This window comes from Balaenoptera musculus, chromosome 1, assembly GCF_009873245.2.
Source record: "Balaenoptera musculus isolate JJ_BM4_2016_0621 chromosome 1, mBalMus1.pri.v3, whole genome shotgun sequence".
Lineage (NCBI taxonomy): Eukaryota > Metazoa > Chordata > Mammalia > Artiodactyla > Balaenopteridae > Balaenoptera > Balaenoptera musculus.
The window spans coordinates 96,790,440-96,812,270 of NC_045785.1; the positions used below are offsets into that span (position 1 = coordinate 96,790,440).

The 21,831-nt window shown below is 45.8% G+C and overlaps 1 protein-coding gene across 2 annotated transcripts in view; it reads left to right on the forward strand.

Annotated features, from left to right (window-relative positions):
* KCNC4 (potassium voltage-gated channel subfamily C member 4) overlaps positions 1 to 21,440 on the forward strand; it is a 62,463-nt gene extending 41,023 nt beyond the window's left edge. The window contains exons 4-5 of one of the 2 annotated variants that reach the window (XM_036856514.1): positions 13,155 to 13,200; positions 21,119 to 21,175. In XM_036856514.1, the coding sequence (XP_036712409.1) occupies positions 13,155 to 13,195 (41 nt within the window). In that variant the 3' untranslated portion in view covers positions 13,196 to 13,200; positions 21,119 to 21,175. Of the gene's footprint in view, positions 1 to 13,154; positions 13,201 to 21,118 lie in introns of both variants that reach the window. The other variant, XM_036856464.1, reaches the window with a different exon arrangement.
* Positions 21,441 to 21,831: the final 391 nt, after the last annotated feature.

A 21,831-nucleotide genomic window follows, 5' to 3' on the forward strand; every position in this document is an offset into this window, starting at 1 on the left:
CGCTTGTATTTCTCATGAGCATCCTATGGTAATAAACTCACTCTTTGCCTGCCGCTTTGCCTCTTGCTGAATTCTTTCTGCACCAAGACAAAAGAACCTGAGCTTCGGTAAGTCCTGACACAGGTGAGCGGTTTCAATTAAAAGAACCATGGGTTCTGCACATATGGTCACCTTATCTTTGATAAAGGAGGCAAGAATATACAATGGCCTCTTCAATAAGTGGTGCTGGGAAAACGGTACAGCTACGTGTAAAAGAATGAAATTAGAACACTTCCTAACACCATACACAAAAATAAACTCAAAATGGATTAAAAACCTAAATGTAGGGCCAGACACTATAAAACTCTTAGAGGAAAACATAGGAAGAACACTCTATGACATACATCACAGCAAGATCCTTTCTGACCCACCTCCTAGAGAAATGGAAATAAAAACAAAAGTAAACAAATGGGACCTATTGAAACTTAAAAGCTTTTGAACAGCAAAGGAAACCATAAACAAGACGAAAAGACAACCCTCAGAATGGGAGGAAATATTTGCAAATGAAGCAACTGAAAAAGGATTAATCTCCAAAATATACAAACAGCTCATGCATCTCAATATCAAAAAAACAAACAACCCAATCCAAAAATGGGCAGAAGACCTAAATAGACATTTCTCCAAAGAAGATATACAGATTGCCAACAAACACATGAAAGGATGCTCAACATCACTAATCATTAGAGAAATGCAAATCAAAACTACAATGAGGTATCACCTCACACCAGTCAGAATGGTCATCATCAAAAAATCTACAAAGAATAAATGCTGGAGAGGGTATGGAAAAAAGGGAACCCTCTTGCACTGTTGGTGGGAATGTAAATTGATACAGCCACTAGAGAGAACAGTATGGAGGTTCCTTAAAAAACTAAAAATAGAACTACCATATGACCCAGCAATCCCACTACTGGGCATATACCCTGAGAAAACCATAATTCAAAGAGTCATGTACCACAATGTTCACTGCAGCACTATTTACCATAGCCAGGACATGGAAGCAACCTAAGTGTCCATCGACAGATGAATGGGTAAAGATGTGGCACATATATACAATGGAATAGAGCGATAGAAAGAAACGAAATTGAGTTATTTGTAGTGAGGTGGATGGACCTAGAGTCTGTCATACAGATTGAAGTAAGTCAGAAAGAGAAAAACAAATACCGTATGCTAACACATATATATGGAATCTAAAAAAAAAATTGTTCTGATGAACCTAGGGGCAGGACAGGAATAAAGACACAGACGTAGAGAATGGACTTGAGGACACAGGGAGGGGGAAGGGTAAGCTGGGACGAAGTGAGAGAGTGGCATGGACATATATACACTACCAAATGTAAAACAGATAGCTAGTGGGAAGCAGCCGCATAGCACAGGGAGATCAGCTCGGTGCTTTGTGACCACCTAGAGGGGTGGGATAGGGAGGGTGGGAGGGAGACGCAAGAGGGAGGGGATATGGAGATATATGTATGCATATAGCTGATTCACTTTGTTATACAGCAGAAACTAACACAACATTGTAGAGCAATTATACTCCAATGAAGATGTTAAAAACAAAAACAAAAACACAGTGGGTTCGAGTCTCCTCCTAAGTCAGGGATTGTGGGTTCAAGTCCCACTGCAGAAGGAGTGCGGTTTCATAAAGAGCAACAACCAATCATCTGAGATATCATGTTGCTTACAGCCCTGAGAGGTCAACTCTAGATAGTACAAGTATCTACCATATCATCCAGCACAGTGCCAACCACAAAACAGGTGTTGAATAAATTCCACACATTTGTGTGTTACTGTTCAAAGCATTTGGGTATCCATTGTCTTGATGAATTTTCCTGAGAACCTTGTGAGGTCGGTATACAGGTTCTGAGGGACTAGCTGTAGCTAAGGTGACTAGCTGGTTAGTTGAAGAGCAGGGCTGGGACTCAGATTTTCTCTTCCCATGTGGAGGGCTCTTTCCTCTGCCGGGCCACAGATAGAGGATCATCTGTTTCCTGAAATGGTATCCCTGGTCAGCTTAGTTTTCTCTACTGTTTCTTCCTCTGCCCCAGGACCCCAGCCATGAGAAGGGTCCTGCTGGTGTCTTATTGAGGGTGTCATCAGACTGGCTCTGAGGGCAGCTTGAGTCAGAGAGTGAGGGGTGGTAAGAAACATCTCAGGTGAAGCCCCCAATGAGTCCAGCAAATGGCAGGGCTGAGGTCCTGGTCCAAGCCTGAGGTCCTGGATCCTCCCAGTAACCCCCAGAGGTTCATGCTGGGTCTTGGTCTGCAGGGTCCCTGTCCCACCCCATGGCCCTGCAGGGAGCCACCAGTAAGCGCAGGTGATCAGTTCCAGACCAATCCCCAGGTAGCCACAGGATGCTTCCTCCAGCGGGGGGCAGGGGGTGGGGAAGGAAAACCATCCAAGACCTGCTATCACCTCACACACAAGAGGAAATAAGGCGGAAGGAGACGTCACTGCGGTTTTGCCCACAGAGTTGCAGGAGGGAACCAGAAGCAGAGCTGCTCCCTCAGGCAGTGGATGCTCCCATCGGGCATATCCAGAGCTGCCTTGCCAAAAAAGAGAATTAGGTTACATGGTTACATTCTCAGCCAGACAGCCCAAAGGATCTGGGGGGCATCCAGGAGCCCAGCCCCTTCTCTCTGCTCCAAGCCAACCAGTCAGCTGCAAGATCTGACCCCCTAAGGCTCAGGAAGGCGGTAAGGGTCATGGTGGCATCCTCACGTGACCTGGTGCATCATTTGTGGGCTCTACATATGCCTGCTTAGCCCCTACTGTGTATCCAAGAACAGCCCCAAAGAGTTGTGATCACTTTCCATTTCTCTGTCTGTGGCTTATCCGCCTTGTGGAGGAGGCCAGTGTTGGAGCAGGGACCAGGGCTGGGTATGTGACACCTGCTTTTTGAGAGCAGCCCTGGCATGAACTACTTGCTCGAAACTTTGCACAGCTTCCTGCTCTGGGAAATGCAGGATTAACTGAATGACATATGCAGTGATTATGGGGAAGCAATGGGGTGAGGGGAGGACTGTCTGTAGATCCTGCCAAGGAGACCAGGAATTAATTCAACCTGTCACTTACACTGAGCTCCCTTAGCAGGTGACTGGCACAGTCACCTCATCTATCCCCAATACAGTACACCATAGCCGTAGCCCGAGCGCATACTGCAGAGCGGGCCAGAGCCTCGGGGAGGCCCGCAAAGAGGGCTGCTGCACTGGGGTAAACAGGCCACAACCACGGCAGCAACGCCGTTAGATTCCATCCCACGACATTCGATCCAGTATTCGCTCACCACCTGCTATATGCTGGGAACACTGCCAAGGTTATATGTATTGATAAAATAATCTTCAAGTTGAAGAAGCTCACTCCAGGTGTACGTGTAGTACGTCTGCACTTTCCAGGATAATCTCAAAACATTCTGTAAATTCTGCTAGAAACAGGGAGCATATGCATTCTCTTTCACACCTGTAAGCCCTGTGCCTGACACAGAATCTGGAATGGAGTATGACTTAATGTACGTTTGCTGAATGAACAAATGAACAAATGCCTGGATCATCTGAGTTGGGCCAGCTAGTTCACGGGCGCTCTACAGAGAGTCAGTATTCAATGTGCTCTGCTGGCTGTCCCTCCACAACCCCTTGGTTTCCTCTCAGGAGATCCTCTTCACTCCTCCACCTTTTTCTCTCTAACATACCACGCCCCCCGAGACCTGTGCTCTGCAATTTTGCATTCAGCTCTCCACTCCCTGTCCCCAAAGCCCAAGTTACCAAAGATAACTAATGTTAGCAGGTCAGAGTCAGCACAGATGCACTTTAAGATGCTTAGCCTGGCTGGAGAGCCCTAGACAGAGCCGGATGTATTTTTAGCTCCTTGGGTATCTGGAAAGGTATTGAGATGCAGTCGTTGTTACAGACACCCTGGCAAATCAGTATTCTGCTACTGGCCTCCCCACACCAGCAGTTTCCATTCAGTGTCTCAAAAGCAAGGGTTGCCATGGAGATTGAGCTGCAGGGCAACTGAACTTCCTGTTGGGAAACAGCGGCACAGGTAAAGCTCTGGGCCAATGGGAATCAAGGAGCTCCATGGATGGCCACGGCTTCTTCTCCTGAAGGCAAATGATTGCAGAGCCCCTGGTACCCTCAGAAGGGGTTAGCCGGGAGATAGAGGATGCTGTGTCTGGAACTTCATTCAGGGAGGGATTGATACTGATTCTATTTCTCCCTCACACCTGTCATAGGATTGATTTAGTTCTCTCTGTGTTCCATTGCCCAAGGCCTGTGGTCATCCAAAAATAAGTCTGGAAGCTGCTCGGGGACGAAGGTGGCAGGGCCATTTTGTAGTAGAGGCCAGTCCTGGCAAATACCTAGACACAAGCTCTGTGTGGGGCTTGGGGAGGCCAGGTCAACCCAGTCCTGGAGCCAGTTGAATCATAGTAACCCACTCTTCCAGTGACACTGTGTAGGATTATCTTATTTTATCCTTGATATCATGCAGGGAAGCAGCCAAGACAGGTAGCATGGTCCCCAATTTTCCCATTCATTCAACAAACGTTTCCTGTGTACCAGATATGCTAGGCAACCAAGATTTAAAAATCTGAAGCTACAAGAGGCTAAGTGACCCACAGACAGTTACAAAACTGGTAAGAGGTAGAACCAGAAGAACCCCCAGTTCTGTCCAGTCCATAGATTCAGAGGGATAAGAGCCCAAAGAAGTTCTCAGAGAGCATTTAGCCTGATCCTTGAACTTCACAGAAAATAAACTGAGGCCCAGAGAGAGCGTGAAACTTGGTCACTCAGAGAGTTGGTGATAGAGCAAGGGCCAGGGTTCTTTGCCCACTCTGCTTCTCATCACCAAAAGTTCTTTCTAGGGAAATGTGCTGTCCCAAATTTTTACAGGACGCTCGCTCTGTGTCAGGCACTGGATCAGCTAAGAATTTCTTTTAGTTGTTGTTAACAGAGACGTGATCACAGTGACTTAAAAAAACTAAGCGTTTATCTTCTTTTATACAAGAAGTCCAGAAGCAGGTATTCCAGGGCTGTATGATAGATCAACAAGGTCATCAGTCATGCAGGTTCCTTCTAGCTTTCTACATCACTGTTGTTAGCACACAGTTCAATCCTAAAACACCCAAGATGGCTGCTGGAGTGCTAGCCATTATATCCACATTCCAGGCAGGAAAAGGAAGATAAGAAAGGAACAAAAGGGCATGCATGCAACCCCTGTCTGCCCCCTCCTCTCCTTTAGGGATCTTCCTGAAAGCCCACCTAAGTTCCATTTATAACCCATTAACACTTGCCAATTGTAAGGGAGGGAGGTTAAGAAATGTCGTCTTTTACCTGGGTACATTGCACCCTAAATAACATTGGAGTTATGGTAGGAATGAAGAATGGGAGAATGACATTGGGAGCAGAATTTTTCTAGGCACTGTATGGGAATACAACACACACACACACAAAATATATATATATATATATATATATATATATATATAAATATATACACACACACATACATACATAGATATACATATACATATATGTGTGTGTATATATGCTACATATTGGTCCTAAGATTTATAAAGGGGTTTCCTGCTTCTTAAAACTTTTCTGTACTTTCTAAATTTTCAGCAGTGTGTGTATCTATTTATTTGACAATGAGGAAAAAAACCACTACCCATCATCCCTCTTTTAATTATCCACACAGGTGATTATTAGCCAGGCTCAGAGTCATCTATGTTATGCTACTTTCATGAAGATAGAGCAAAAGTTCTTAAAACAGTGTTTGAACAAACTTAATATCAATTCAATTCAGTTACAGCAAACTCTACAGATTTTGCAGATACCACCCTTGGAAGGGGCTTGGAGTAGAAGCGGCAATCCACCAAGGAGCTGGAGAAAATCATAGCTTTATGCAACGCTAGCCCCTCGGCCCTGAGCCTCCACTGCTGCCAGCCCCCAGCTCATCTTGTCTGGGAGCGCCTCCCACACACAGTCTCCTGGACGCTGAAACCTAATGCCCTCTGGGGCTGCTGGGCTGCACGCCCGCCTGGAGCCTGCTGAACAGCAGGGGTGTGCCCTGTGGGTCTGCCAGCAAGGCTCAGCCTTTGCCCAGCCTCTCGCAGGTGGCTCCGGTTATTTGTGAACTGGAGCTGTCCTCCTCAAGGAATCGCAAGGTAGGTCAGGGACACAGAGGAGGCCCACAGTAAACCAAAGCCTGGGTCCAGGCATCCTGTCTCCTGCCACGGCCCCAGAAATATTTCAGGAGTGATTCACGGGCCAACACAGGGGCATGACTGGGCTCTCAGGGAGCCCCCTGCAAGACTTTCTCCCCACGTGGTGCTTCTTGACAAGATTTTTAAGTAATGTGTTGTCCAAGGCATGAAGAAAAGGTTTTTGAGAGGGGACTGTGGAAAAGCAAGGGTTGGTCTATTCAGTATGGAATTGAAGTATGGGTGGTTCACTCACAAGATAGCCCAGACCCTCCTAGTGTATCTAAAATCCATTCTCCCCTTAATCTTTGCTAAATGAACACCAGTTTTATTTGGGGGCAGTAATGTGCTCAGTTGAAATATCTGATCTCTCAGGCTCACTTGCAGATTTACGCAGGGACAGATAATAAAATACAGGTAAATGTCCCTGGGAAGGCTGTCCATCCCTTAATAAAAGGCAAGGGCCCAAGAGAAGAAGACTGCATTTGGGCCTCAGCCCCCACCCTCTTCTTCCTGCCTGGAATGAGATGAGTGGGAATGGAGCAGCTGGCTCGTGACTCTGGGAAGAAGAGCCTCACGCTAGGATGGCAGAGCAGGAAGCTGGAATGCTCTGAGGCCCTTCGGGAATTTCCTGACATCATCCCTGGACTCCCTACCTCCTGACTTCTTGTTATATGACAAAAATAAAAGCCCAATTTCGGTAAACCAACATGGGTTTCTGTTACACAGGAAGGCAAATATAATCCTAACTGATGCCTGAAGATTGCCAGAGGGCTGTGCCTTTTTGTGTGTTCGAAGCCTCGCCAACCAATATGCAGTTCCCATCTTGGTTCTGTCCCTAGGCTCACTTCCTCTGGGGTTAGAACCGGGTCAGCTCGGATCAGATCACCCCATTTATCAGGGAGGGAAACTGCGGCTGAATTCTCCCCGCAGAACTCACAGCTGGCCTGGGCGTGCATCTCAGCCTCCGCCGAGCTCTTCCTCCATTGTTCATCTGTATATATCACTCAGGGGGAAAGTGAAGAATTAAGTCTCATGAACTGCTTTTACTCCTCCCAAGGGAGAATATAGCATCCAGGAAAATGCTTCTTGGCTGAAAAGTCCCTGAGAATTAAAAACTTGATCTCCCAACCCAGGGATAGAATCTTCTCTCTCCCTGTTTCAAACCATTGATGGTATGAGACGGCTTCCCACTGATGGCTCTGTCGACCATGAATCTCAACCCCTTGGGATCTGTAAGGACTTAAGGAAGGCTTTTTAAGGAGGAAATGATGACTTGATGACTGTATCATCTGTTTAGATTTTCTCAGTTCAACCACCATCTTTTTGAGTGGCCTACTATGTATTTATATAATTCTTCACAAAATGAGCAAATGCTTTAAAAGATACCTGCAAAGGAACCTGATTAAGATACTATTAATAATGCAAACATAAGAAACAATAAGAAAATGTTTGGAATGGCCTTTCTCCTCTTGGTTAAGCTCTTTCTTAGGTATATTATAAGGCAAAAGCAATGACAACTAATTGGATATGAAGCAATAAATCCCTGAAATATGTTTGACATTTATTATTGTTAATAAAGGTTATTGACCTAAGAGTTTTTACCTTGAGATATTAGCTAATGATAGTAGAAAGCTATCCAATTAGTAAGCTATTTAAAAACTAAGCATCTAGACCATGAACATAAACTTCCTTAATTATTTCATTGATGCTCAAAGTTATTACAATACTTACCCCAGTACTTCAGATTTCATTAAATGTAATGATAAACATACATGAGTCTTTGGTCTTTCTTAGTAATTGCAAAACACAAAAACCCACATGCCCTTAGGAAAACCCTTGCTTTTTCTACCATGAAAAAAGACTGAAATAATGCACAAAAAAAATATGGCACAAAAAAAATATGGTTATTGAAAGATGCATAGAAAACATTGCTGAAAATTTTAAGAAATAAATATTAATTGTAAAGCAACCATAAAAATTAATAAAAATTAATTTAAAATAAATTTAAAAAGAAATAAATATTAAGGCAAAATATGCCTTATAGGAAGTTTGCTTTTGTTTGATTAAGTATAGAATTTCTAACATCTCAGTTAATAGAATTTGCTAGATTTGTTTAAATACTAGAACACAGGAGAAGAGGACTATTTTTGAACCACTAAAGGAAAACGTGTGAGAGAAGAGTAAATGATTTCCTTAAAAAGTGCTTTATTATTTAATTGTTAGTAATAATAACTATTAACTGGAATAAAAGTGGAACCTGGGGCGATGTTAACAAGATAGAAACACAACCTAATAGACATCACGCAACAGCAAGAGTTAAAGCCAGACATTCACAAAAGGTGAAGGTTATCACTGATGTTAATTTTGTAAAATAAGGCCTTTAAAGTGTAACAGATCTTTACATTACTTTGGAGTGGGATATGGAGTGACAGGAAGATCTTTCATATCACATAGAAGTTCTCCAGTTTTCTCAAAACGTTGCTTAAGATAGTTAATCAGGCTTACAGATGGAAATCACAATGTTTTTCTTATGAAGACAAATGTTCGATTTTTGGGCTTCCCTAGTGGTGCAGTGGTTGAGAATCTGCCTGCCAATGCGGGACACGGTTCGAGCCCTGTCTGGGAAGATCCCACATGCCGTGGAGCGACTGGCCCGTGAGCCACAACTACTGAGCCTGCGTGTCTGGAGCCTGTGCTCCGCAACAAGAGAGGCCACGGTAGTGAGAGGCCCGCGCACCGCAATGAAGAGTAGCCCCCGCTTGCCGCAACTAGAGAAAGCCCTCGCACAGAAACGAAGACCCAACACAGCCAAAAATAAATAAATAAATAAATAAATTTATTAAAAAAAAAAATGTTCGATTTTTATTACCCTTCTCTGGGATGACAAATGGCTGTCAGATTTTTTTAATAAGCACTCTTGATCTGTCCCTTCAGATAAAGGTGGACGCTTTATTCTCTCAAAAATAAACTCACGCTAAGGAAAGAGCACTTGAAAACACATTTGGATGTTTCCCGTGTTACAACACAAACACCATTTTGACTAAAGCCCTGCTCGTAATACCTTTAAATCTCTCGTATCTGTACACTTAAAAAAGAATTGGAAACAGAATTTTCTAACTTGTTTTAAAATTATTTAAATAAGAAAGTTCCATAAGTTTTGACTCCATGCTATTAAATTATAAAATATAATAATTATATAATATATAATAAATTATTTAAAAGTGTTTCTGCTTGCTTAAAGAACAGACTTTGGGTACTATAGCAATTATGTGATACTTATTGTATACTGCCTTATACTGTTGGTTGTCTTACCCCATGGGAGTGCTCCTTGTCTTCTGACCTAACTGGAAGCTTGCTGTTTCTTATATATATGTTCTCCTTTCCTGGCCTCTCCTCTCCCCTTTCTCCTTCCACCTTGCCCTGGTGCCTACCATTGTTCTGCAGGTGCCTCATCCGTTAATGCAAATGTCAAGTTCAGGCCAGCAGGGACTGCCTGAGTCTTGTAGCCTACCTTCTGAGACCTGTCTCCTGAACCTACTCTGACCCCCTGATGTCCACAGGATTAAAGTCTAGCTTCCATGTATCACCTTAGGGAAAAAACCCGAACGAACTTTTGGGCCAACCCAATAGTAGCGCTGTGCTTCTGCCTTACCTGGTTTCTATCAGACTCATCAAAACTGCCTCTCTTGATTCTGCTCTAGGCGCCTTCTTCCTCCCTACTTACTTGAGGTCTAGGTTTGCACTAAGACCCCACTCAGATCCCATTTCTTTCTTGCACCTCATTGGCCCTGGCCTCCGCAGTCCTCCCTGGGCTGCCCTCCTCTGAGAGCTTTTTCTCCAGCACTTGTGTGCACAGTCAGGCACTATCAGCTCTTATCACGATGAGGATGTCCTGCTGCTCCAACTGGACTGTCAGACCTGTGAGCACTGGGCTGTGAGCCTCCATAGAGCCTCAGTGCTGAGAACAGAGCCCCGTGAACAATGGCACAGGCTGCACCCAGGCCTCATGACTCACTGGGCATGACTGCTGGGCATGACTCACTGTGTGCAGTGAGTGCTCATTGGTGACAGCGTGCCATCTGGGATCCTCACAGTGACCTGTCTTCATCTGTCACTTGTACACTTTTCTACGATGGAGGGAGAGGCCATGTGCCATGACCCTAGAATTGCTCTGCTCCCTGCCGCCCACCAGCAGAGGGGACATGTGGGTTCAGAAGACGTGAGCTGCTCAACCTGTTCTGGGGACAGCTGCCTGCCCTGAGCCCAAGGAACCGAGGGCTGGATGCTGGCTCGTCCCTTGGGTAAGAGTTACTGCTGTTTGGGCCAAAATACACTGAGTGACACCATGGGAGGTTTGGGTGCAGGAGGCATGCTTTAAAAAATACATGAGAATTTAAGGGGTTTTTTTTTTTCCACCCCTGCTGGGGAAACATGTCCACATGTCTGGGATAATATTAGGGCTGTTTATTTTCCAAGGCTGACGTTTCCTTGGCCATCTAAGATTGCTGCTGGAGATAGAATGAGTGATATTTACTTTGGCACTCTTGGTCCAGAAAGGATTACCAAGGGCAAGTAGGAGCACGTCTGGGTGACACAGACAGACAGACGCCCAGAAATATGTGGGACACGCCAAACCAGGCCATCATCTTGACCCACGGTTGTTTCTGGGTTCCTAGTGGCCCTTCCACAAAGGAGACCAGTTAGAGGGGGACATTTCATGTGGGGGACTGATAGGTTTCAAAATCTAATTTTAGGCATAGAATAAGAAACAGCTTTTCTAGTGGGGAGGTCTACTTTGGGGGAAAAAAGAAGGTCTGTAAGGGAACGGTCTTCCTTCCTAAAACAAAACCAAGCTCTTCGGAGCTTTGAGTGAGGGAAGGTGATCACGAAGGGGAGGCGCGGAAGAGGCCACTTTGCAAGCATCTCTTTACCTCTGGGCTTTGCCTCCCCTTTGAGTACAAAACTACCCCATTCTCCTGGTCAGATGAATTGGACTCAGTACAATGAGGCAGGTTGAAAATCTAAAAGGGATTCGACCAAAAAAATTTTTAAAAAGTAGAAGAGGAAAAGAAAATAAGTACAGAAACAGTTGCAATATCCAAATATAATTTATTGATGCTATACTAGAACTTGTGTTACCTGTGCCTTCCCCCCAACCCCTTTGAAAATCCCTAGAAATCTCTCCTTTGTAGTGTTTAGGCTCTTCCTAAGCTGGAAGCCTTGGAAAACAGGTTTGTAAATGGCTGGTGGGTAAACAGGAGAATGATTAGTCTTGATGGGTCTCAGCAGCAGGAAAAAAAAAAAAAGCCATCCCACCCGGAGGACAGCCCCTAGCCATTGGGACTGAAGGCTGCTGGAAAAGCCCAAAGGGGCTTTTAGACAGGGCTGCCCAAGAGGCTCATCCGGTCCCCTCTCCCCAGGCAGCACTGGGCATGGTCACCCCGCACTGTTCTGGCTGCTTGAAGCTCCTTGGATTACGACATGCTTATGTCAAAATGTTAACCTTCACTGGTTCAGAGAGAGAGCCCAAGGAAACATCATTTTCCATTGGGCACCAGGGAGCCTGTTCTGGGTCCCAAAGAAGAACACAGAGAGGCCCTGGGAGGTGGGTAGGACAGGTGAGGTCCTGCCCAGAACTAGACCCTCTCCTTCTGAAAACATGGTGATGCCAGGCTGTGGTGCAGGGGTATTAGCTAGGGACAGAATGGGGACTGGCTCCCCAGCTCTGCGTGAGGACAGAAGGAGCACCATGGAGCAGGCACTCATATGCTTAAGTGCAATTCACTCGATTGGTTCCAGCCTGTGGAACAGTGGGGAGAAATGACGAGCTAAGAAATTTAAGTAGCCCATCAGGCTTTGTGTCGTCCAGATTCCCACACTGCTGCAGGCTGAACTGAACTGAACAGACCTTGAAATATTCATAGCCTGAGGTAGGGGTGGGGGGCCACAGTGCAGAACAAATCTGGTCCCACAAATAAATCCAACCCCTGAATGTGCTTGGAACTCCTCTGCCAGCATCATCCTTCATTGTGGATAACCCTCCTTGGGTCCTTCTTATTGGCTGGGTTTGCTCTAAGCACTTTCCACAGGATAACTCATTTGTCTCCCCAGCCGCCCTGGGTGGTAGGTACTATGACTATCCTCATGTTGCCAGTGAGGAAACTGGAGAGATTCAGAAAACATTAAACAACTTGCCTCGGGGCATTTAGGGGCAAAAACCCCATAAGGGACAGGGCTGGGATTTGAACTCAAGCAGCCTAGCTCCAGTCTACTCTCAGCTATTGTGAGACTTTCACAGCTGTTGTTGCTATTCCTGGCCCTGATTGGCCCCTTTGCTAAAATTCACTCTTGGTGATTGGGCCCCAATTCTCCCCCTGAAGTCCTTGGCGTTTGTACCCCAAAGGACTTCACTACTGGGAGGTACCTGAAATCTTGGCTTCCCTCACCCCTGAGGGCCCCAGGCCTTGATGCACTGTTGTCATGGGGCATTTGCTCCTTTTGAGGTCCCCTCACCATCACCTGGTTAGTTCCCCCAGGGCACCCCACTTTCTCTCCTTGGCTCGCTGGCAGGCCAAGCAACAGCATCCGCCAAGGGGCCTGTAGCAAAACAAACGGCAGCAGCCCCAGAGGCCTCCGAGCTTCCATTAGCAAGCAGCCTGCAAGCCTCCGCAGGCAGCGCCCTTGGGAGAGAGCTGCCGTCATCACTTGTTTGGCTGCAGGTGGCTCGGGAGCCCATGTGGGGTGGGGCTCTGCTGGATGAGGGGCGTTAGCTTTTTGAGAGCTGAGGGGGCAACTGGGAGGGGTTGGGGATGAGTGGGGCTGCTCTTGGACCCCTTCAGCTGCTTCAGCGCCAACATCTTTGCTCCATTCTGATGTGGAAGAATGTCGTGTTTGCTTGTTTGCTATTATACTGCAGGTGCTGTCTGGGGGTTTTCTTTGAGCAGTGGTGAACTCTGAGGCACGTAAGTACATTTCTGGCTCATTGCTGTGCTCACACACATGGGTTCAGCTGATCCAAGGCCCATCCTTACCCCCCACGCCTCACTGCTTATGGACATGGGTCCTTCCTAAATCTGTACATTCCAGATACTACCACTCTCCCTGCGCCCCACCAGGAACACACTCCTAAATACATTTAGAATCTGGCTCCTGCTTCCTTCCCTGAATAGGGAAACTTCATTTCAGCCTCTCTTAGGATTGGCCATGCCATTAGCCACGATCTTGTTCTCTTCCTCTTAGCAGGATGTGACCCTCTAAATTCAGTGGCCGTTTTTAATCCTCCCTGACACACTTCCCATCTACCTCACCTCCAGGACAGGGCCACCTCCTGAGGAAGCAAACACCCCCTAGGCCTTCCTATAGCATAGTATCTAAACCACATCATATTTTTTTTCTAGTCAGTTTTATTGGGGTGCAATTTACACAGAGTAAAATGTACCCTTTTTAGTGTACTGTGGTGTGATTTTTGACAAACAAACACAAATGATTGTGTAACCATCACCACAATCAAGATACAGAACAGTTCCATCACCCCAAAAGGTTCTCTCGTACACCTCTGTAGTCAACCACGCCTCCCACCCCCAGCCTCTCACAACCACCAATCTGGGTGGGCTTTATTTTTTCCCTTCTAGTTTACCTTTTCCAGAATGTCACATGAATGGAATCTGGAGCCTGGCTTCTTTCATTCAGCATAATCCTTTTGAGATTCATCCAAGTTGTTGCATGTATCTGAAATCCATTCCTTTTTAATGCTAGGTAGTATTCCGAAGTATGGATGTACCACAGTTTGTGTATCCATTTGTCAGTTGAAGGACATTTGGGCTGTTGCCAGTTTTAGACAATTATGAATAAAGCTGCTATAAACATTAATGTAGAGATTTTTATGTGGACATATGTTTTCATTTTTCTTGGGTAAATACCTAGGAATGGGATTTCTGAGTTGTAAGGTAAGCATATATTTAACTTTTAAGAAACTGCCAAACTGTCTTCCAAAGTGACTGTATTATTTTGCATTTCTACCAGTGTTGTGTGAAAGACCCAGTTGCTCCACACCCTCACCAGTATTAGGTATTGCCAGTTTCCCCAGCCCACCCTCCTCCATGCTAAAGATGTGCTACATGGTACTTTAATCATCTATTTCTGTGTTTCTTGACCTCAAGTGGCAGCCTAGAAGGCAGGAGATGGGATCTGTTTATTTCTACATTACCTACACAAACTACATCAGGGCAGGAGCTCAGTAAATCTTGAATGGATGAATGACCGAATGAACACTTTCCAGGTTGCTTGGAAGTTTCTAGAGGACAGAGCTATTGATGCTCCATCACTCTCACCTGGAAAACTGTGATTTGACCACCTCCCGTCCAGTGATGGGGCCATACCTGGTCCACCTCTTCCTCACCCCTTCTTGAAGTCATGCCCCCCACACAGTCCCCTCCTGGTTCCTTTCTCTTAGGGTGCTGCCCATGCATTAGCCTCATTCCTTTGAGAATAAACTGAATGTAGAGAGACCCTCCAGTACCAGGTATGGCCAGTGGGTTCCCCCAGAGGACGAGCTACTGGGGAGATATGAGGACTGTGGGATTAAGAGGGAACTATAATGAAGAACAGCTGCTTCTGCCTGGAAAGTTCAAACCAAAGCCAAGGAACTGGGTGAGGATATACTGATACCTCAGGGTGGACTGAGAGAGAGGCAGCCCAGCAGCCTGATGACCCTGAATCCACACATTCACCAAGAGTCCTGTGAGTCGTCCCACAGTGTGGCCACTGGGCTTCTTCAGTGAGATAAGCTGCTCAGTGGAGGGTCTGAGCACAAACTGGGAGTGTGAGCAAATGAACTCCCAGAGAAACAAGGAAGACAAGCAGAAGCACTATGCGATGGGGGACCAAGGCGGCAAGCGGGGGAGGGATTGCCTGCTAGAGCAGGTCTGGGTCCTCTGATCCACCCACACAGCATCAGAGGGCAGCAGCCAATCAGGGCCCTGAGGGCCTGACTGCAGGATGCGGGGCCTAGCCTGACAGCTGCAGTGCATCCTTCATCCTCTGCAGACTGGCTCTGCGGTCACCTCGGTTCCGAGTTACACATTCTGGGACAATGGAGGAGTCTACTGATATGGAAGATCAGCCCTTCAGTAGGTGTAGACACCGGGGAGCTGAATGGAACTCTGCTGAAGGATCTTTTCAGGAGGGCATGGGGGCAAGCAGAGGGAGGCTGAGGACTGCAGTCCTGCAGGAGGGTAGAAATGGCAGAAAAACAAAACAAAGAGTAACTCTCCAGAGTCAAGGGCATTCCGATCCCCTTGTGCAGGCTCCAAGGGTCAGAGGCCACCCGGGTGCCAGAGAAGTTAAGCAGAGAAGAGCAGTTAAACCTTCAGAGGCGGGGAGGCTGTGAGTTCAGGGTGACCTGATGAGGTAAGGAGGCTGAGTACGGACGTGTGGTCCCGGTAAAGGCTGGGCAACTGATGGTCAAGAAGAAAAGAGACATAGAGATCATCTACTCCAAATTCCCTCTCCTAGAGATGAAGAATCTGATGTCTAGGGTGGGGAAGGGACTTGGCCCTGGTCACATGACTAACGTAATAGCGATAAAACTGGAACCTAGGTCTCTGGACTCTTAGAAGAGAGTTTTGAATCCAGAAACCTGCCTGTTCATTGGGAAAATCCAGTATAGAAAACTTCTCTTAAAGAGCAAAAAGCTAAAAATAGGAAGCAAAACACGTTTGAGCTCAGATCTGTTTGGACTGGTTCATTCCTACCCCAAATATCTGCCCTTGTGTAGCCTCTGGCTACAGGGGATTAAGCCTGAGAGTGTGGTGCAAGGGGACAGTTTCTCCTTCTTTAGAGGACATTGCAACGAAAAGAGGGCTAGCTGTTCCTGGAAATATTTAGGCCCAGGTTTGCCAGAAAGCAGACAACCATGTGGGGTTGTTTCTAGTTTAGGGCATGGCAGAAGGGGGGTGGGTTATGGGATGGGGGAGGAGACTATCCCTGCCACATGCTTCAGGAATCTTCCCTCTCACTGACAGTTGTACAGTGACTCAGGGAGGCAGCTGGTGGTGGAGGAGGAGGCTCTGCTCACACATAAAAGGCTAAGAGTGACCTGAAGCCAAACCACACAATCGCTCGCAATTACCTTACGTTTCTTTAAATTATCAACACCATGACCCGGACATGTCCCCTCTTCTGCCACAATTTTCCCTAAAGTTGTGGACCTTTAATGACCTCAAGACGGATCTAACATAGTTATTTATTTTCTGGAGAACACCCCCACCCCCCACCCCCACGCCGAGCTCTTTCTTGTTCTATAAACCCTACCGAAGGAACAGGCTCAAGCTGCCATATTTGTCCCATGTGACTCCACCTCCCACCCCCAGCTACAGCTGATTGGACCAGAATCAGATCCTGTCTCAATGTTGAACTATCTATTGGCTGGTGTAGGGGAGGAAACCTTTCCCCCTTTTCCCTTCTTGGTTCTTTGGCTGGTCTATTAATTAAATTGACACAAGACAGATTAACAGGAGAAAAAACACACTATAATTTTGTATGTACAGGAGCTCATAGAAATATGAGACACAAGGAAGGGACCAAAGCAGGCAGCTTTTATACCTCTTAGACAAAGAAACAATACACTTGTGAGGAATTGACAAGACAAAGAAGTTTGGGATTGGGGTAGTAAATTGATGAAGAAGTGACAAAGTTTGTTCGTACAGGTTCCCCTGCTGTCCCAAAGTAGAGCATTCCTGTGAAACCTTTCATAAACGGAAATGGTATAAAGCAAAGAAGCCATTACCTTAGGACATATCTTGCTAACGAATACACAAAATAAATGGAGATGAAGCACAGATGCTTAAAGACACAGTTCAAAGCTACGGCAGCTTGATGCCAAGATGCTGAGTGTATTTCTTGGGGGAGAAGCTTGGCGGTACCACTCTTGCCATTCGGGGTGCACGCTGCCTCTATAACAGCCCACTGCAAAACAATTGCTGAATGCTGTTTTTGCTTTTCACACATTTTTATAAAAGCGAAAATCTTCTTCACATTTCTTCCAGTTAGCAAAAACAGATGCAAATGTAGGTCTTTCGTAAAAGTGAAGTGGCGTAAAGCGAACTTTCCAAAAGTAGAGGATACCTGTATAGCCTTCTCAGCTCTAAATTTCCTATCTCTGGTAATAAGGATGCCTTCTATCTCCCGGAACAGGGAAGGTACCTTTCATATGGGAGATTTATTTCTGCTTTCAGGGAGCAAAGGAGGGTCAGAGTGTCCTTCTTGCACTGGCTGCTGAAGTAACTTTAATTCAAAATAATCAATATGTCAAAGTGGCATATGGGGGGGGCAGCTTGCCCTGAACCCCATCGCTGGTCAATAACCAATCAGATTCACCCTCTCAAGAATTTAAAGTACAGAGCCAGAACTCAATCGGAATTCAAAGATTATTGTGGGGACTTCACCCACAAACCACAGGCTGAAGGTATCAGGAAGCAGAGAAGCTTCTTGAATAAGCTGTAGAGAGGAAAATGGCACCCACTGTAAATAGACAAGATGCCGTGGAGGTCTCAGAGGAAGAGAATCAAAGAGTGTCTACCTTGAGCTCTAAGAGTTCAGATTTCCCAGATCCAATTTCCAAGAGACTGGGCTTTATTTCCCTGAGTTGCACTGTAACCTTATAATAATTACCTCCTTTATTTTGGCTTGCACGAGTGCTTTTCCATTCTTTGCATCCAGTAAACCCATCTTAAGATGCCTTTATCTTCATGTCATCTGACTTCACGTATTATAAAAATGATCATTCCCAAATCTCCAAGGGATGGCCCTGGAGTTAGTGTTGGTGTCTAAGTCTCTACAGCTCCCATGACAATTGCCTTGGCAGAATGAAAGACCATTAAGAAGCTGAGTGAGGAGAGAAAGGAGGAAAGTTCCACTTCTATAACTGCATAAAAAGTTTCCTAGAGAAAATGAGCCCGGAAGCTGAAAGAGGGCATCTAGTTAGTGATGGAAAGTGTCTTCCATCGACTTGGCTTGGTCCCTAGACAGGAAGTGCTCTGTGTTTCCTTGATTGGTTCCTTCATTCATTCTGTAAACATTTATTGTGCACAAATGTGGGCTTGACCCTGGGTCTGGTGCTGAGGAAACAGAGAAATAAAGACACAATTTCTTCTCAGAGTTTAGTGAGGGAGGCAAACATGCTAGCACTTTGTTGGTTGGTTCTGCAACTAAGCCTTTGTTAGGGTCTGCCTTCTGTGAGAGTTATTTATCTCTGTGTCTGTCTTATCTGTGAGATGAAGAGTCCAGAAAGAACAGGGACCCTTGGTTATCAACTCTCTCCCCTACTTGTGCAGAGCCCGGCACCCAGGAAGTGACTGGAGAATTGACTACAGGGTCTGGGCTGTGGGTTGAACTGTGTTGCTCCTCGATGTCCACTGATGGTGACCCTGGCCCTGACCTGCTAATCTTGGAAATCTGTGCTCCTGGGTCACAAAAGGACACCTCAGAGGGGTGAGGAAGGTGGTTAAAACCACTCAAATCCATGCTGGGGAAAGAACTCAAAATACATGCCCTCTGGGTGTGGGTGAGTGGTATTGTAGAGAGGTGCCCCAGGGCATACAGATAAAGCCACTCATCTGGGAGATAGAGCCAGTAGCAAAACCAGTTGTTCCAGAGCTCATTGGATGCTCTAAGTTTTCTAAGGGAGTCACCAGACTTAAGAATCTAATGGGTTGTAGTGAGGATCAGAGATACTCCCAGGACTAAAATGTCATTAAGAACTGAATGTACGAAGGTATCAGAAAGCAGAGAAGAATGTATGCTTTATGACCTGTATACATGAGGAATGAGTTAGCAGAAATGGGGTAGCTTTCATGGTGTCCAGGCAAACAAAAGCCAGTGAACATCAGTGTTTCTAACTCTGGCAGGAGGTGAGGGAGCCCTGACCAACCCCCATGGGTACCCAGACTCGTTGGCAGGAATTCTTCTAGAGCGGAGACGTAGGTACCTGGATCCTGTGGCATGTATGTTAACCATTAAAAGCACAAACCAACCTCCTGCCCCCACATTCTGCCTCAATACCATCCAAACAACTGATTCCAGGCTGTTTGGGAGCAACGTTTCTCAAGACAGTTCCGATTTACCATCAATCCCTTAGGAGGTTAGTCGGCATGAGTTAGTCCTCTAGTGCATCTAACTGTGACAGCATCATCTCCAGGCAGAGAGAGCAGGAGATTTTGTATTCAACACAGCATGAAACCAAGTGTCCTAACAGCCCCAGCAGCCTAATATCTCATGCAGAAATGGTGCATCATGTCACCAAGCCACAAACAAACTCAAGATTGACAAACGTGGAACTGCAGGGGGAAAGCTGCAAAAGTGAGCTGATAACAGGCAGTTCCCCCAATAAGCTCTCAAGGTGCTGAGACTGGGTCCCATGTATTTACCAATACAGCTCACATATTTTTAATTCGTTAGAGATTCAAGTTTAACTAAATTGCTAAGGACCTGTAAACTGTCCTTTTCTTCTGAAGCTTCTGCTTTCAGCATCACCTACCACCCCACATGCTGGCAAAATCTAAATTTAGCCATCTCCTTCAACTATGTCAGTAATCACAGGGGCTAGACTCACTTGATAGGGGTCATATTATAAGTGAAGTCAAGAAAGAACACATCATTAAAAATGTTCAGGGCCAGCAAAATGCCTTTGAAATGGCTTGCTTTTTAGCTGGAAATGTGAAATAGCATAGCGGCATGATGCCTGCATTAGGAAGATAATAGAAATGTAATGCTATTCCCTATGCCACTTTTAAAGCTGTGGGCAATTCTGGGCCCCAACAAATTAACAGACGGATGTTCTTTTCTTTAAGAAAATAAAATTTATTGGCGGAATGGAAAGCACGTCACATTTCCTATTCAGTCACCTCACCTACCCCTTTAACAGCTCACCTACTACTAACCTTGGGGTTCTTTCCTTGTGATGAAACCTAGGTCCTTCATTCCCCTTAAAGTCTGACAATCAAGCCGTCAGCACTGCCACGGGAGCTGAGAGTGACGGTGTTTCCATCTCTAAAACCTGGTACATTTTGTTCTAAACCAGATTCCGAGAAGGTCTGAGTAGGAAGCCATACTGTGAAGAGCCCCAGCTCCAGCAACCCCGGGAGAGGGTACAGGAGAAGGGCCCACCTCTGATCAAATGTAGGCTGACCCTAAAAAGTTTTATAGGGTTGTATTATAGTTATAGGATCACACTAGGTGCATATTTACAAGGCCCTTTCTTTGTGTGAGAGGTATTATAAAGAATTCTCCAGGAAGACTCATCAAAGACCAAACCAAAGTTTCTTTAGGAAGGACAGCCCCTCACAACAAAGAAAATATTTGGCTAAAAATGTCAATAAGTATCAAGGTTGAGAAACCCCGGAGTAGATGATCTCTAAGTTACCTTCAAGCTATAAGAATATCTACCCTTCTGCATGAGTATTAAAAACTCACATGAGCATGTGTAATTAGGACCCCCTGAGTTCGATGGCAAGGCCCAAGGCACTTATCTCAGGTACAAGGAGGGCATCCTGCTTCTGTCCCTACCTCCTGGGGTTCACCTTCCAAGCTAAGCAGACCCAGGGCCATCTGCTGCCATCTTATCTGTCACCCCCAGCATCAGCAGAACATTCATCGTCAAAGAAGGCTTTTTCAGTTAGAGAAGCTTGATGGGGGTAGGGACAGAGTCCATGATGGCATCACTCCATCAGTCTTCTAGGTTAACACTTGTCACTGGACTTTTCTCACTGCCAGATTTCCCTCATTATCTGGTGAACTCTGTTCCTGTCTGTCAGCCATGCCTGCCAGGGACCCAGGAGTGCAATCTTACTTCACTGTCTCATGTCCATTTCTTTCCTCCTTTAGGACTAGTATCTGTCAGCTCTAAAGACTCACCTTCCCCTGAGCTGGGGACTCAAGCTCTTCACTTCTCCCTGGAGACTTGGATTCACAGTCCTAAAGAGAGCATCAAGACTCAAGCTGTGAGCTGGGATTTAGAATGCAAGGAAATGTTTAATGTGAATATCAATGGCACATGTGGTGCCACTTCTCCCTCCTGCACTCATGGCAGACATCAATAATCAATCACAAAACTTTTCCCATTTGAACTGGAGCATGGCTAAACACAGCAAAGGCAGGGGGATGAGGACTTCAACTAGATTTTAAGTTCCATGAGGGCAAGGACATGGTCTGTTTCATTCACTAGTCTACCCTCAGAATACACAGGAGTGGCTTAATAAAAGTTTGTTGAATGAACGAAGAGCCTCCCAGCTCATGGTTTCCCTAAGATGCACACTGCCTGCTTGGCTCCAGGGGTGAATGGACTCTAATCTGTAGCTCATGTTCTAGGCTAATGCTGGATAAAGCAGCCCTGGGGAAGGAAGGGAAGGAAGGAGGAATGGTGATTTAGTGAGCAATACTCTCTGGTAAAAAAGGGGACTGTGGGAATGATGGTTTCCATTATTTCCAAAAGAGGGATAATAGGTGTAACTGAGAGCTTTGGAAGAATCTGGTACTTGTGTAACTTCCCCACATATATTATTTTTTATTATCCCTTTCCTGTGGTGATTAGAGAGCTT